Source organism: Colletotrichum paranaense (assembly GCF_030867605.1).
Source record: "Colletotrichum paranaense strain IMI 384185 chromosome Unknown Scaffold_5.1, whole genome shotgun sequence".
Classification (NCBI taxonomy): domain Eukaryota; kingdom Fungi; phylum Ascomycota; class Sordariomycetes; order Glomerellales; family Glomerellaceae; genus Colletotrichum; species Colletotrichum paranaense.
This window is the reverse complement of record NW_026848963.1, coordinates 1,080,919-1,096,485: the sequence shown is the minus strand read 5'-3', so window position 1 is coordinate 1,096,485 and position 15,567 is coordinate 1,080,919. Positions and strand designations below refer to the sequence as shown.

Here is a 15,567-nt window from a genome sequence, read left to right as displayed (position 1 = left end):
CAGATGCCATTCTGGCTCACATTGCTATCAGAGTCTTGGGACTTGACGCACGCATGATAGGCTTGCCAATCCTCCCATTTTGTTCCGAAGCGTTGGAGAAACTCTTGAGCTGATCCACCATGCAGACCTGAAGATTGTCTCGCTCATTTAAAACGAATTGCCAAATTAATGCGATACTTTCGACGACTTTTGGCCGTGGAATCTGCTTGAAATTATCTTGGCTTTCTAGACATACTTAAGTTGCGATTCTCGTCTGCACCGGACGTCATAGATAGCATAGATAGCTCAACACCATCGTGAAAGAGGATCCGGCAGACGGCTAGTCTGTGAAGGAGCGAAATCGAAGACCGTTGGTCCACCTCGATCCCCGAGAATTGACTGCCCAAGAACGAGCTTGGTCCCGGGACTAGTAAGGTAGTAACTTGAACTAGGATCCACTACTATCCATGCTTAACTACTTTCCGTCCCGCGCGTCGGGAAAAGTCCGACTCAACTTGGCACTCACTTGGCAGCGGCATTTGTTGCCCACTCTCTCGCAGAATCCTGGGGTACCTATTCAACTTCAGTTTATCAGACGTTCTTTATTCTCGAACTTTACAGATCCTTATCAACCATTCGAAAACCATGAAGTTGAGCGAACTAAAGCATACTCTCAGATACCCTTACCCAGGTCGTTACAGCTTGCTAGTCATTCTTACCTTAGGCGTACATTTGGCTTCAGCGGAAGCCGGATCTCACTTTCTGCAAACGGCACCGACCACCGAATTCCGCTGCGGGTTGGCTCCTCCAGGCTGTAGAAATTTTAGCAAATAAGCCCCCACGGTGGATTCGTTGATTCATAGACTGGGACCCAATGTAACCAAAAACATACGAAGATCCCCCACAAGCCGGCACTTTGAGGGAATTTGGTGGTGATGAATTTTATCAATCTCATCTTATCAGATCCTTGATGGCCGTAGGATGGAGACGAATGACGATGATCTCTCAGGTACAGCCGGCGTACTTCTCGGAACAGACCCACACACCATGCAAGATCGCGAGAAAAACGGTCGAAAGCCTTGGTGTTATGACAGGGGCGATGGCAATCTAGAGTGTTTGTTGAAGAAAAAATCGGACGTGAAGCTAGAGTCAATCGACCGATGTCGGGAAACACAGGAATGCCATTGAAGATGTGTGAACTGCAGAGTACAAAAGCCTCGATGGCACTCCTCCCTTTGAGTCTGCCTTGTTCTGTTTCTCAAGGCCTCGCTTCCTGTCAATCATACCCCCTCAGCCTACAGTCATCATGGTCCGCTCTACCTCCCTTCTCAAGGCCACCGCCTTGCTCGGCCTGAGCCAGGCCGCGGCGGCCCAGAACAGCACCACCAGCCCCTGGCCGTGGCAGACCTACCGTTCCGAGCCTGCTCTGCAGCCCCCTTCTCTGAAGATCACCCAGACCGGCGACATCGCCGAGGGTCACCTCTTCTTTGACCAGTCCGGCTCCGGCGGCCACAACTACTCCGTATTCATCATGAGCAATGAGAACGAGCTGATCTGGGAGGGCCCTTACGGCGACATCTCCGCGTGGCGCGCCCAGACTCTCTTCGGAGAGCCTGTCCTCACCTTCTACACCGGAATCACCATGCCGGAGCCCTACGGCTTCGGATACGGAGCTGTCTTCATCTACGACCAGACTTACAAGAACATTTACAATGTTACTCTGGATCAGTACGCCAACGGCCTGAACCTCCAGACCTTCACCGGCTGGGACTCGTCCGGTCTCACCGGCGGCAGCTGGCTGGACATGCACGAGGACTACATCACCACTGAGGGTACCATGTTTGCTCCTGCTGTGAACGTCACCCAGACGGACCTCACCTCCGTCGGCGGCCCTGTCGATGGCTGGATCGTGGACTCGCTCTTCTTCGAGATCGACATCAAGACGAACGAGATCCTCTTCCAGTGGAGCCACCTGGACCACTTGGACGAGATCTCTCTGGCTTCTGCTGCCCCTACCTACCCCTTGGAGGATCTTGGACTCAATCAGACCTACCCCTGGGGACCTTTCCACATCAACTCGATCGAAAGATTCGCTGATGGTGGTTTCCTCATCTCCTCCCGCCACTACTGCTCCATCTTCAAGATCGCCAAGGATGGATCTGTTGAGTGGACCCTGAACGTAAGTACCTGCTCAACCTTTGTCTGAATACGAGCTTCAGCTAACAATGCTAAAGGGCCAAACCGGTGGTTCCTTCGCCCTCAAGAACGGCCTGTCCTTCTGCTACCAGCACGACGCTCGCATCCACGCCGAGGGCAACGGCACCGCCCTCATTTCCCTCTTCAACAACGACAACAGCGGCATCCGCAGCGGCGTCAACGAGACCTCGGGCATCTTCCTCACCGTCAACACCGCCACCTGGGAGGCCACCCTCAAGCAGGAGCTCATCGACCCCAACGACACAATCTTTGCCGTCTCCCAGGGCAACGTCCAGGTCCTCAATGACGGCAGCGGTCACACCGTCATCGGCTACGGCAGCACGCCCAAGATCAAGGAGTTCAACGCCGAGGGCGAGTGCGTCTTCACCGCGCAGTTTGGCGAGGACAAGATAGTCCAGAGCTACCGCAACCACCGCTACCCCTGGATTGGCAAGCCCTACTACGCGCCCAAGGCTTTCGCCTGCGACGCTGGTAACCAGACCGAGGTGTACATGAGCTGGAACGGCGCGACGGAGAACAACAAGTGGACCGTCTTCGCCGGCGCTTCGGAGGATGCGCTGACTGAGAAGGCTTCTGTTGAGAAGACTGGCTTCGAGACCAAGGCCACCTTCTCCGGCTCGGCTCAGTTTGTGCGCGTTGAGAGCGCTGGTCAGGGCATTGAGACTGGCGTCAGTGAGGTTGTCGCCGTCGAGAGCCAGTGCTAGAGTAGTGTGGTTTTCATTTTAACGCACTCGCTTGGGATTGATAACAAATTCACCTACACCAAGCAGGATCAATTGCTTAGCTCAATAATGTAATTTTCAAATGATCTCTCACGAATAAGCCTGGCGTAAATATAGATGAGTCGTGCATAAATCGCGAATGAGCTTGGCATGATGGTTGGTGAGGGGAAACAAGATGCAAGGAACCCGCTGCCATCAAAAAGCTTCTCTTCAGCGCACCTTCCCACTCAAGATGTTATCGGACCCACTGAAGGAATACCGCTGCAACGTTCCCTCTCGGCAACTGGGGCCGAGATAAGACCCCCGCGGCCTCCCGTCCGGAGTTCACGCCTCGTGTCTCGGTTGCTGCTTCAAGAACGAAGCTTTCCCCGCATTCTTTCAATGTAATCATCACTGCCGGATGCTACAGCTTGGTATCCAATCTTACCACATCAAATCAGCACTTCATTCAATCACAGAATCACGGGCTTCACGTCATCGCCATGGCCACACATCGTCTCGCTACCCGGTCACATCAAGGCGGCGTTTCTGACGGCGATTGGGTTCATGTGAGCGACAGCCGCGAACAACACGCAGCTACAACCATCTCGGAGTTTATGCCGGAGCGTATTATACGTGTTACCACGGATGAAAAGAATCTCAACAAGTTTTACAATATCAAGTTCTCAGCCACGAGATCTCATCGGTTGGAACGATACTACAATGAAGAGCTCGACAGTCTGTTTAAAGCTCCGTTCAATACCTACAGCCAAGAGGATAAGGTAGACTTCTTACTTCTGCGCAACTATTTGAGGCGCAATCTCCGCGTCTTACTTCTGGATCGTGAGCGAGACGAACTGGTAAAGCCGGTTCTTCCATTTATCCAGCCGCTCATCGAGATATGTGAAGCTCGTCAGAGCATGGTTCCCGTCGACAGCAAAAAGACGGCCATGATATTAAACGAAACAGCAAAGAACATAATTGCAACAACAAAGGCCATCAAAACGAATGGTATCAAGGCCAATGACTCAACACTCTCACGTGCTATGAGCACCATTGACCAAATTAGAGGCCACGTGGATGAGACCTACAGCTTCTACGCCCCTTACGACCCCTTGTTCCCTTTCTGGTGCGACGCGCCTAAAAAGGAACTGGACGAGGCCCTCACCGGTATCAAGACGGCGATAGACACCAAACTTATTGAGAAAAACGGGTCCGGGTCTATCCGTGCTGCAGTAGAACCCATCGGGCGCTCCGGGCTGATCACTGAGCTCGAAGCGGAAATGATACCCTACACGCCCGAGGAGCTCCTCAAGCTGGCGCAGGAACAGTACGATTGGTGCGAAAAGGAGATGAAGAAGGCTTCACGCAGCATCAAGGTGGGTTCCGTTCGACCGGGGGGGAGTCATGGGAGCGTATCGGGGTATGTAAAGCCGACTGGCCCTTTGCCCCAGATTAGGAACTGACTCTCACTTCTCTAGTCTCGAGGCTCCTGGCGCTGACTTCGGCGACGACTGGAAGGCGGCGCAGGAATATGTCAAGAATTCATATGTTGAGCCCGGTCAACAGCCTGAGATGGTGCGGCAGCTGGCCTATGAGGGCATGGCTTTTGTGAAGAAGCATGACCTGGTCACGGTCCCAGAAATTGCGGGCAAGTCTCTCTGTGTGCGCCTCTCGGCGAGAATGACAAGCTGACTTCCTCCAGGCGAGACGTGGCGTATGTTTATGATTGACGCAGAACGTCAAAAGGAGTCCCCATTCTTCCTCGGAGGCTCCTCTTTCTGGGTTTCTTACCCCACCGCCGCCATGGACCATGACCTCAAGATGATGGTGATGCGCGGCAACAACCCTCACTTCTCACGGGCGACGGCATTGTTAGCATATTCCTTTGTTTCTATTTTAGAGACGTTCACTACTGACATGACCACAGCCACGAATTAATACCCGGCCATCGTTTGCAGCTGTTCATGGGCAAGCGTCACCATCCGTACCGCGAGCTCTTTTCGACGCCCTTCTTCGTCGAGGGTTGGGCCATGTATTGGGAGTTCGTCTTTTGGAACCGGGGAGACTTTTTCGTGAGCCCCGAGGACAAGATCGGAACACTCTTCTGGCGGATGCACCGATGCGCGAGAATCATCTTCTCCCTTAAGTACCACCTCGGCGAGATGACGCCCCAAGAGTGCGTCGACCTGCTGGTAGACTGGGTCGGTCACGAGCGTTCCAACGCAGAGGGAGAAGTCACGAGATCGTTCGGCGGCGACTACTCCCCGTTGTATCAGGCCGGATACATGCTGGGGGCGTTGCAGATGCAAGGTTTGCGGGAGGAGGTGCTGACAAAAGGGTTAATGGGTGAAAAGGAACTCCACGATAAGATCCTGAGGGCGAATACGATGCCAATAGAGTTGCTTCGAGCGCTTCTCCTGAACCAGCCCCTGAGTCCGGACATGGAGGCTCAGTGGAGGTTCTACGACTGAGCGGGAGTTTCGCAATTGTCATCGCCTACATGGCAAGAAGTGACGCGTATCACTTGGTCCTGTACGTTACATTGCGCTCGACCGAGGAAATACTAGCATTTCTAGGGGAAGATTGTCTCTTTTTGATCGTTTCCAACTTTCTTCCCCCCGCAACCCCGGGCAGCTCCAGCTCATGCAGCCGCCGATGTACAATGCGGGGGAAGACGGTGCGGGGCCGCCTCGGTCTTCGGGTTATGTCGAGCGGCGGCGTGGGCTATTGGCCGTGGAACCATAACTATGCCAGCCTCCGCTCTACTTCACGCGTAAGTCGCAGAAACTAAAGCCTACACTTGGCGCCATGATCTACGCCCGACCAATGCCTAATCATGGATAACGGTCCTGAGCCGAGCCACCAGGGCGAAGCCGCCGATGCGGGCCACGATGACTCGGGGGGCGCTTCGGAGGCTGCGGCGGCCCTCGCTTGCAACTGTTGCCGGCGCCGGAAGCTGCGATGTTCCCGAGAGGTGCCAACATGTCAGCAGTGCCGCAAGACAGGTGGGTCCCTTTTTCCTACCGTGCAGATTATGAATCTTCCTCTTTCCAGGAGTTGACTTGCGATAGGAAGCGATTGTGTTTATGAATCGAAACGGTCCAAGCCGGGGATGAAGGCTGGGGCCATTGAGAACCTGCATCGGAGACTTGGTTCGTCTCGATATGCCGAGTTGCCCTTCTTTGATCGTTACTGATCACAACGTCGAAGATGCGTTAGAAAGGACTGTTCACCAACAACGGACTAAGAATTCATCAAAAGACTGCAGACAATCCGATTCAAATCACTCACCCCATCAAGATGATGCCAGTGGCTCCAATGGCGGCCTCGAAAAGAATGCATATAGCATCATGGCATTCTTCGCCAAAGAGCTACAAAAGTTCAACACTAAAAGCGGAAGCTCACCCAGCGAAGAGCGTGCGGAGACTGAGTCATCAGTACGAGCTAAGCGGCGTCGACTTGATGATCATGAACCTTTAAATATTGCCTTCACGTGTAATTCCAGCCCTACTTCGCCTGTCCTGCCAGATGAAGAGGACCTTGAGATTGTACTCAAGGCTTATTTTGCACACATTCATCCATGGATTCCGATTATACACGAGGCGAGATTCCGCCGTCGACTTCGAGAGCCCGGAGAAGCCAAACTTTTGCTTGCAGTATTACATGCCATGGTCCTTTCTGCGTCAAGATACATATCTGACGAAGATGTTGCGACCAACTTGTTCGGCGCGCTCCAGCAAAGAAGCATCACCCGTGATTGGATCGTGTCAACATCGATGAAAACGTTCAACGTAGAAAGCCACCAAGCTCTCATCATTGTCGCATTCAACGATGTGGGTGTTTTGATATCCGAATCTTCTCGCATGGCACGCGCTGACATAGATAGATTGGAAGTGGTGAGGCTGCAAAAGCCTGGTCTCTCGTTGGTTCACTGACCCGGACCGTCGAGTATCTTCAACTCACCGTCGAACACGACGACGTCGACCGGCCATCACTATCTCAACCTTTCGTTTCACTCGCTCCGCCAGAAAGCTGGACCGAGGCCGAAGAGAGGCGCCGGGTCTTTTGGAACGTCTTCAAGCTCGATAGACTCATCTCAGTCACCATGGGCTGGAACACAAGTCTAACCTCAGACGACGTGCACTGCCGTCTCCCCTGCGACGGCGTTCTCTGGCGTAAAGAAGACGAAGTCGTGACACCCTATTTCGGGATATGGGACAAAGCCGCCGGCAGAATAGGCAACCCCATTGCCTTCATCCCGTCCCACTACGCGCCGGCATTGCAAGTAGGTGCCTCAGAGGAAGAAACCCATACGCCCTCCGACGCCGGCACGTCACCGGGGGCGCCGGCCGCCAACGTCGACATGTCCACCGTCGGCGCCTTTGCCTACTGCATCGAGGCGACCGAGTCCCTGAGCAGGGTCACGAGCTACTTCCTTCAGCAAAAGATCAACATGCGGGACCAACGCGACATCAGTAGCTGGCTCACACGCTTCAAGGAGCTCGACCTGCGCCTGGTCCACTGGAAGATGCTCCTGCCCCAGAAATGGAAGGCCAATATGGCGCGGCAGTCGACGCGGATGGATCCCAACCTCACGCTGGCGCACGTCACGCACAATACGTCCATGATTCTGCTCCATCAGCTGATTGCCTTCCCTCCGAGGGAGTGGCCTTTCAGGGCCCGGCTGCCGAGTATTCTGAGCGCGGACACGTGCCAGGCTGCCGCCGTGGAGATTGCTATCATTGCGGAGAATTACTTGAAGCACGCGCCTGCGGTGATGCCTGTTTCGAGCCAGTTTGTGTTCTGTATCTATGTGGCCGCCAGAGTGCTCCTCCTTCAATGGCGGTATGATCTCGGGACTGAATTGGCTTCCGAGTTCTGGTCGCTGGTTCAGATTGTGAATGATATGGCGACGCGATGGGCTGGCCCGCACAGCTTAGAGCCTGCGAGAGACAACTTGGCTGGGAAGTATTCGAGGAAGCTCACAGAGATGCATTCACGTTGCCGCGATGATGCAACTTTCAACATCAACGTCCTAGGCTACACCACAGAAATCGATCACACAGCTGCTCAGGAGCCTCCGTTGTCTGCCCACATCAGACGTGATGGGACCGGGGGACACGAGGGAACCACTACCAATGGACGAAACAGGCGCTTCGCAGATACACAGGTCGGGCCCGCTGCAGGAAGTCTCGACACCATCGTCGTGGCTCAACCACTCCCATCCAACATTCCCGCATCATTTACCAATCCAACGCAGAGCGCAATGCTCCTAACCCCAGGGCTAGGCGTCAATGGCGCTGAGCCAATGGCTCAGCCCTCCCTGTACCACAGAAGCAGCGTCGGTAGTGGCGATTTGAGCAATATTTCCCAGATGCTCCTTGACCAGCAATTCATGGACATGGATAGAATCATCAGCTATGATGACGGCATTTTCGAAACTGAATACGATGGTGGAGGATGGTAAAAAGCAAGAGTCTCTATTGGTTTAAAGCAAGCCAGGTCTATAATCGGGAAACGGCACTAACACTCTACGCCAAACCCATATTCAAAAGCCTGTTTCCAAAATCAACGAGATAGTAATCACCGTAAACGAGGCCATGATTCCAGTATCTTCGTCTAGCATTCTCGTTGTTATTGGCCGTTCCGTGCTTGATGATGCCATCGAAACATCGGCCAGCGATGGCATCTTCCACTTCCAATCCCGCCTCGCTGCTAGCTCTGGTGAACTGAGATTTTTCATCTGCGAGTGAGTAATCGAGGGTGTCTCGGACGATCTCAATCGCCGCGTCGAAGAAGCGCCGCGACAAGGCATGTTCTTGAATGCCTTTGAGTGCTTGTGACAACACCAACATGCCGTTAGCAGCAATCACCGCGGCCGATGAATCTCGCAGAGGCTCCGCGGCGTTTTGTATCGGGGCATCAAAGTCCCAAAGAGGGACTCTTCGGCCTTTGGTCTTCTTTCGCTGCCCATCTCGAGAGCAACAGTTCGTCTCCTCGTCAGCCACTGGTGTATCCACACACGACGGCGCCGTGTCGAGCCTGTAAAGGAAGTACTCTGCAGCACCCATGGCAGCCTCGAGGAAAGCTCTGTCTCGAGTCCACTGGTAGGTCTGAGCATACCCCAGGATCGCCCACGCCTGGCCACGGGCCCACGTGGAATCGTTTGCGTATCCCTGTGCCGTCCAGCGCCACTTGAGATCTCCGGTAGCCGGATCGATATTGGCAACGTGGCATGTTGAGTAGAGCTGACCTCTGTATCCGTTTTTCTTCAGCGTGCTCACGGATTCTGGTCGGAGGTGCGTGTGTAACAGTGTACGGGCGTGCGTTGTGGCGATGTCGGAGAGGGTACTGTCGCCAGTATGTGCTGCAGCGTAGAAGAGCAGGTCCAGATTGCATAGGCTGTCAATGATTGCGAGGAGATTCGTCGTCATGTCGGTCACTGTGATGTCCTTCTTCAAGAGGCAGTCCCAGCTGCGAATAGCTCCAGCGGCGGGGACATAACGCGTTGCGAGAGAATGCGCAGCCCTGACGATGGAAGCGAGGCTTTTCTCGTTACCGTTCAGCTCCCAGTCCCTCTGCAGCGCTGGCATAATGATAAATCCGATATCGTGCGTGTCCGTTCGGCCGGCCATGTCGTGCAAGGGATCGGCCCAGATCTTGCATAGTCCCCGCAGATGCTGGCGGAGACTGGCGACACTGGGCCTGGGCCCGGCATTGGCGAGTCCCATCGTTTGCGGGTGCTTGACGCTTCGCTCCAATAGGGCATACAGCGTTCCCGGGAAGAACCCGCAGGTCCAGAACTCTGGATCTCGGAACTCGTACTGGCCCGCATTGGGGCCATTCTGGGGTACGATCTCTGGGAAGGCGATCGGGATCTTCCGAATCTCGCCAAAAGTTGAGGATACTTGCTCTCGGAGAGACTTGGTCGCGGTGCGGCAGAGTTTGGCTGTGATATTCTCTTCGAACAGTTCGGCGAGGTAGGTAGAGAGCGATATGGATGGTTGGAAGGCTGGCCATTCGCTTATTTCTACCGCGGCATCAGACCATGAGGTTTCACTGGTGATGTCTGCAGACAGCTCTTCTGGTGGCAGAGTTGATATTGAAAGAGGTGGTTCGGAAGACATGCTGTCGGGACGCGGAATCGTAGACAGCTTGTCCACAACGGCCTCCTGAGAGTGGGCGTGCTTTGTCATGGCCGGTAAGCTTTTCATAACAGAAGCGGCCATGCTGAATACTTCTTTGCTTCGAAATCCGAATTTGGGGTTCCAAACGATGTTTTGCTCATAGGATAGACGTGACATATGCCAAAGTTGTCATTTTGTACATCTTTCAGAAACCCGAGCCATCACATGATTGATAATCACCAAGACCTTGATGCAAACCATCAACGTCAACGGCCCGTCGGAAGCGAAGGCATCTATTCCATTGAATCGGTCCCGCGGCTGATGTCTCGGTGAAAGATCCTCGCGATGCATCCTGTGTTGGACCGCCCATTTGCGACGCAACAGTCGGGGTATTGATGCCCCTCATCCCCGAGGACAATCCTCCGAGCAAGTGTCGTTGGCTAAGTACGGCGGTCGACCACAAGGAACTTCTCCACACCCCATTCTTAGAGTCGGGCATGCGTAGACTGGGGTAGGGATTGCGGGGAAGACATCAAAGACAACATTGCTTGGCCTTTGCTACCGTCGGCGGACTACTCCAGCCTGTCAACATAGCTCTGAGAGTGATGGCTTATTTCGAAGTGATATAAAGTGTGGGGTTACATCACCAAGAACTTCACTCGGACAGTTGAGATCTTCAGAGAGACGGGACTTCTTCACTCGCCATTCTTAACCTTAGCAACGATTTACAACCTGGACTGCCTCTCAATCTCACAGGGATCTGATTACAGTCCACTATGGCGGATAGAGTCAGTTTCGACAGGACTGCTCGAAATGCGAATCCAGCTGCCACGATGAAGCCTCTCGATGACCAAGAGCTGGTTGTAAGCTCTTCGACGCCCAAGCCACAGACGAGATCATTGTGGGTCGCTTGGCTCTACATCTTTGATTGGTACCCCAGCCACTACTCCAAGGAAGAGAAGAAGTTGCTTCGAAAGCTTGGTATAGTTCCACTGATCCATATGTTTGAGTAGATGCTAATGACGGTTCTGAGCAGACAGTATTCTTCTCTCCCTGTGCTGTTTGATGTGTATGACTTTGCTGTCAACCTGTCTGTTCGTGTAAACACTAACATGAGAGCAGTCTTTTTGAAATGGCTCGACTCAGCCAATATCAACCACGCCTACGTCTCAGGCATGGAAGAGGACCTGAAACTTACAGGAAACCAGTAAGTGAGCCTCCAGTTGATATTACTGCCCCCGAGTCTGCTTGTGTCTAATGAATTTTGCCAGATACTCGCTCTTCGGAACATTCTACAACATCGGCTACCTCATCTTCGAGATCCCCTCCATGATGATCATCTCCCGCCCACACCTCACCCGCTGGTATCTCCCCGCAATGGAATGCCTCTGGTCCATCACGACCTTCGTTCAGTGCAAGCTCCGCAACGAGTACGACATTTACGGCATCCGCTTTCTCCTCGGCGTCCTCGAGACCCCGGCCGCCACGGGCGCAATCTACCTCCTAACCTCGTGGTACCGCAGCGACGAGCTCTTCAAGCGCGCGGGCGTGTGGTACGTCTCGTCCAACATTGGCGCCATGTTTGGCGGGTACCTCCAGGCCGCGGCGTACAACAACCTAAACGGCGTCGCCGGCATGGCCGGCTGGCGGTGGCTTTTTATCATTGACGGCATCATAAGCTTGCCCATCTCGATTGCGGGGTTCTTTCTGTTCCCTGGTTTGCCGACGAGTCCCAAGGTCTGGTGGCTCACAGATGCGGAGCAGAAGCTTGCTCAGGCGCGGATGAGAGATGACGGGGTCAAGGAGAGCAAGAGGATTGGCAAGAGGATGCTGAAGCGCGTCTTTACTCATTGGCACTTTTACCTCGCCGTCTTCACCTACGTCTTGTAAGTCACGAGCAGTGTCTCGGGCCGACTTTGCATGAAACTGACACTATGATCTCCGTAGCTTCCAATGCACCTCTTACGTCGCTGGCCAGATGGCACTCTGGCTCAAGCATGAGGCCACCCTGCACGGCACCTACACCGTTGCGGAGATCAACGTCATCCCCACTGGCGTCCAAGCAATTTCCATCGTGGCCGGTGTCGTTGCCACTTCGCTGTGTATGATCTACCCCATCTGGGCCGTCATGTGCGTCGTAGCGGGTATTCTCTTCTTCGCGAACGTCTGTCTCCTGATTTGGGACATTCCAACTGGGTTGCACTGTAAGTCTTTTACATCGATCTGACATGGAGAATTTTCTTGCTCATTGAAAAACAGTTGCCGCCTACTACATGCTTGGATTGACTAGCTGCGTAAGTCCCTGCTCACTTGTAAAACAACACGATTACGAATGCTTATTCTCGCAAAGTTCACACCAATCTTCTTCCCTTGGATCAACATGATTATGAAAGACGACAACGAAGCCAGAGCCTTCACTACTGGTGCCATGGTAAGGCATTAGACTACATCATCCACATCCGTCATTGTCGGAACCGCCTGCTAATAGTCTCTTCGCTCAGATGACTTGCGGTTGGATCTTCTTCAGCTTCTACCCAATCACGGTCTTCCCAAAACTAGAGGGTAAGTGACTATACACCATCACCATATCCAAGCGATTGGAAAAATTCATGCTGATATCTCAACTCCTCCATCTAGCTCCTAAATGGCGGAAAGGTTTCACTGTCAATACCACGTTCGTAGCCATCTGGTGGACTCTCTTCATGCTTGGACAGTACCTGTGGCGTCGCGATATTAAGAAGGGGAAGTACAAGACGACCGAGACGGACTCTGGCAGCGTTCAGGACATCAAAGGAGACGACATGATGCATGTCGAGGTCTCTAGCGAGAAGGACTCCAAGGTGTAGATTTTTTCCCCGACTGAGAGGGTGTTAAAGTGGTATGCTTCTGTGTAGTCTCGGAGGAAACAGTGAGCAATTAATGATCTAACCGGCTGAGAATGCTCTGAGGTGTATCTGTACTCCGTGCGCTTGTGACGGAGGTGGTTGGTCCCATGATCTGGAGCTGCCTGAGAACGGGGCGAAAGTGCCCATCTTCTAAGGGGTTTCGCATCTCTCCCCGCCTAACATACCGAAGTGGAATTCAACCCATCTTGACCACCAAATTCTGATTCTTCAGTCCTTTTTTTGATACACAGTTCAACATCTTCATGTCGTCAATTGAATGACTTACACGGAGTGGAGGTCCGTCGACAAAGCCGCTGCTACGGGGTTCGTCCGTTCAGTACGTGGAGCCTGTGGGCTAAGGTCGCGGGATTCGTCCGTTAGTGTCCTCCCACCGGGCACAACGCAACTCGGTCTGGAATTGATTCAACCACAGGACCGTTGACTGAATTATTAGGTATCCAAACGTATCAGTATCACGGCTCTTACTCTCGGTTCTCAAAGACGACATCAAATTTTCCAGCGAAAGAAGAAACTCAAGGACTTAGCCTACGTCGTTCACTCGCAACATATCTACAATGACAGTCGTCCACATAGGTAACCCCCCAATACTCGCTTCCCACGCCTCACACCGTCGAAACAAATTCTAATCTTAATCCCCTCGAAGTTTTATTCAAGTTCCGCTCCGATGTCTCGGAAGACCACAAATCCACATTCGTCCGCGAACTCAAATCCCTCAAATCCCTCCCCTGCGTCAAAGACCAACGCCTCATCGTCGGCGGGCCCTCCATCACGGATCCCATCGAGAGGAGCAAAGGCTACCACTTTGCGCTACTGAGCTTTCATCAAGACCGAGAAGCGCTGGAGACGTATCAAGCTAGTCCGGAGCATCACAGGTAAGAAGCAGCTCACCCCGCGTTTTCTTTAAGGAGCCTCGAGATGAATATGAAGCTGAACCAAGGAAATCTTTCGCAATTTTATAGAGTAACGAGTACATATTTGTGGCCTTTCAAGGAGGATGTAACCAGATTTGACTTTGAGGTTGATCAGGAGGACGAGTATATGTGCGAGTTTATGGCCAAAGGGCTGGCAAATGGGTCGGCGTAGGCTAAGAGGACTGGCGTCCAGATACAGGTCGGATCGTAATCAGAATAAAGACTTGTTAGAAATCCAAGCTCAAGCATAAGATTCTCATCAATACTATTAAATGATGTTAAACTTCTGTTGTCCAGGCGCGTAAAGTAGTTTTTTTGCGCTGGCCCATATTACCATTTCTGATGTGACTTCGGTCTTGGAACTACTCCCTCAGGTCGCAGAAACGACTTCTCGATCCTGCGTGACAAGGTCTTAAGTGATACAGTACTTATACATAATATGATGAATTGCAACTCTAGGTACGCCCCGTAGACGAAGTAATCCCCCCATCAACAACAATCTTCTGGCCCGTGATATATCTCGCTTCATCAGACGCCAAAAACGCCGCCGCATTCGCAACATCCCACGCATCCCCCACCCGTCCCATCGGCACCTGCTCCTCCCTCATCCTCTTGAACGCATCATACCCGCCGCCACCACCAGGCTGCCCGTCCTTGGGCGCAAACCTCTCCGCCAACTGCCTCGTATACGGCGTCTCCATCAACCCAGGCACAACCGTATTCAACCGCACCCCTCGCTTCGCATACACTACAGCCGTCGCCTTGACAAACTGCATCACAGCCGCTTTGGTCGTATTATACGCAACCTGCGGCTTACCAATATACCGCAAACCCGCAATACTCGACACACAAACAATACTTCCACCCCCCTCCTGCGCCTCCATGACAGGCAGAACGTGGTGACACGCGAGATACACGCTCTTCAGATTCAACTCCACCTGCGCATCCCACGTCTCTTCTTCCATACTTGCCGCACAACCCGGTTGCGACCCGCCGACGTTGGCGAGCAGAATATCGATGCGGCCGTGCTTCGCGACGCACGCGTCCACGAGCCCTTTGACGGACGCGGAGGACGTGGCGTCGGTCGCGACGACGTCACATACGCCGCCGGCTTGCTCGATGGTGGTTTGAGTCTTGGTGGTGGATTCGACGGTGCGATTGCCGCCGAAGATTGCGGCGCCTTGGGCGGCGAAGGTCACGGCGCAGGCGGCGCCGATGCCCCAGCCGTCTGTGCCTGATTGGCCGAGGCCGATGACCAGGGCGACTTTTCCTTGGAGGTTGAGCATGGCGATGGTTGGATTTCGGGGCGGAAAAGGTTTTGCTGAAGCGGAAAAGCGGGTGGTAATGTTCAAGCTGCAGCGAGATGCCTTCGGCGAATGTGCTGAGATACCGAACAAAAAGTCATCTTGAAGCTGGATATAAGTAACAATGATGCATGTAACTACATGTTCTATGCATCAGGCATATCTCAAGGTCCTATGAGGACATGTCCGTCGACGGTACCGTTGTCCGTGACCACTTAGACGGAGAAATCCCGACGGCGCCGAAGACGATGCGGCCGCTTTGCTCCCGTCGTCTTATTACCGAATTGGACCGGGCGATTACGACATGCGGAGTCCCCGCATCTACAACACGACTCCGGATAAGTCTGGTTCGGACCAACCATAAGATGAGGAATTGTAATTCCCGCCGTCGCATTACATCGTTCTTTCGAGGTGTCTCT

The 15,567-nt window shown here is 53.3% G+C and overlaps 7 protein-coding genes across 7 annotated transcripts; 5 read left to right on the top strand and 2 right to left on the bottom strand.

Moving 5' to 3' along the window:
- Positions 1 to 1,285: 1,285 nt before the first annotated feature.
- Positions 1,286 to 2,900, top strand: CPAR01_06710 (uncharacterized protein; the record flags this gene model as incomplete). The annotated part of the gene is made up of 2 exons (XM_060490981.1): positions 1,286 to 2,158; positions 2,214 to 2,900. 2 exons carry the CDS (start codon positions 1,286 to 1,288, stop codon positions 2,898 to 2,900), a joined length of 1,560 nt encoding a protein of 519 aa, XP_060349855.1.
- Positions 2,901 to 3,400: 500 nt separating this feature from the next.
- Positions 3,401 to 5,371, top strand: CPAR01_06709 (X-Pro dipeptidyl-peptidase; the record flags this gene model as incomplete). The annotated part of the gene is made up of 4 exons (XM_060490980.1): positions 3,401 to 4,320; positions 4,379 to 4,560; positions 4,603 to 4,771; positions 4,828 to 5,371. 4 exons carry the CDS (start codon positions 3,401 to 3,403, stop codon positions 5,369 to 5,371), a joined length of 1,815 nt encoding a protein of 604 aa, XP_060349854.1.
- Positions 5,372 to 5,736: 365 nt separating this feature from the next.
- Positions 5,737 to 8,367, top strand: CPAR01_06708 (uncharacterized protein; the record flags this gene model as incomplete). Its single annotated transcript, XM_060490979.1, has 3 exons — positions 5,737 to 5,905; positions 6,201 to 6,733; positions 6,787 to 8,367. The coding sequence occupies 3 exons, from the start codon at positions 5,737 to 5,739 to the stop codon at positions 8,365 to 8,367; spliced, it is 2,283 nt and encodes a 760-aa protein (XP_060349853.1).
- A 64-nt stretch (positions 8,368 to 8,431) lies between these two features.
- On the bottom strand, positions 8,432 to 10,129 carry CPAR01_06707 (unsaturated glucuronyl hydrolase; the record flags this gene model as incomplete). The annotated part of the gene is made up of 1 exon (XM_060490978.1): positions 8,432 to 10,129. One exon carries the CDS (start codon positions 10,127 to 10,129, stop codon positions 8,432 to 8,434), a length of 1,698 nt encoding a protein of 565 aa, XP_060349852.1.
- A 674-nt stretch (positions 10,130 to 10,803) lies between these two features.
- CPAR01_06706 (vitamin H transporter) lies at positions 10,804 to 12,873 on the top strand (the record flags this gene model as incomplete). The annotated part of the gene is made up of 9 exons (XM_060490977.1): positions 10,804 to 11,008; positions 11,064 to 11,096; positions 11,150 to 11,234; positions 11,299 to 11,913; positions 11,975 to 12,231; positions 12,287 to 12,321; positions 12,378 to 12,458; positions 12,529 to 12,589; positions 12,665 to 12,873. The coding sequence occupies 9 exons, from the start codon at positions 10,804 to 10,806 to the stop codon at positions 12,871 to 12,873; spliced, it is 1,581 nt and encodes a 526-aa protein (XP_060349851.1).
- A 614-nt stretch (positions 12,874 to 13,487) lies between these two features.
- CPAR01_06705 (stress responsive A/B Barrel domain-containing protein) lies at positions 13,488 to 14,016 on the top strand (the record flags this gene model as incomplete). Its single annotated transcript, XM_060490976.1, has 3 exons — positions 13,488 to 13,506; positions 13,577 to 13,805; positions 13,893 to 14,016. 3 exons carry the CDS (start codon positions 13,488 to 13,490, stop codon positions 14,014 to 14,016), a joined length of 372 nt encoding a protein of 123 aa, XP_060349850.1.
- A 283-nt stretch (positions 14,017 to 14,299) lies between these two features.
- CPAR01_06704 (oxidoreductase ucpA) lies at positions 14,300 to 15,130 on the bottom strand (the record flags this gene model as incomplete). Its single annotated transcript, XM_060490975.1, has 1 exon — positions 14,300 to 15,130. One exon carries the CDS (start codon positions 15,128 to 15,130, stop codon positions 14,300 to 14,302), a length of 831 nt encoding a protein of 276 aa, XP_060349849.1.
- Between the last annotated feature and the right edge of the window lie 437 nt (positions 15,131 to 15,567).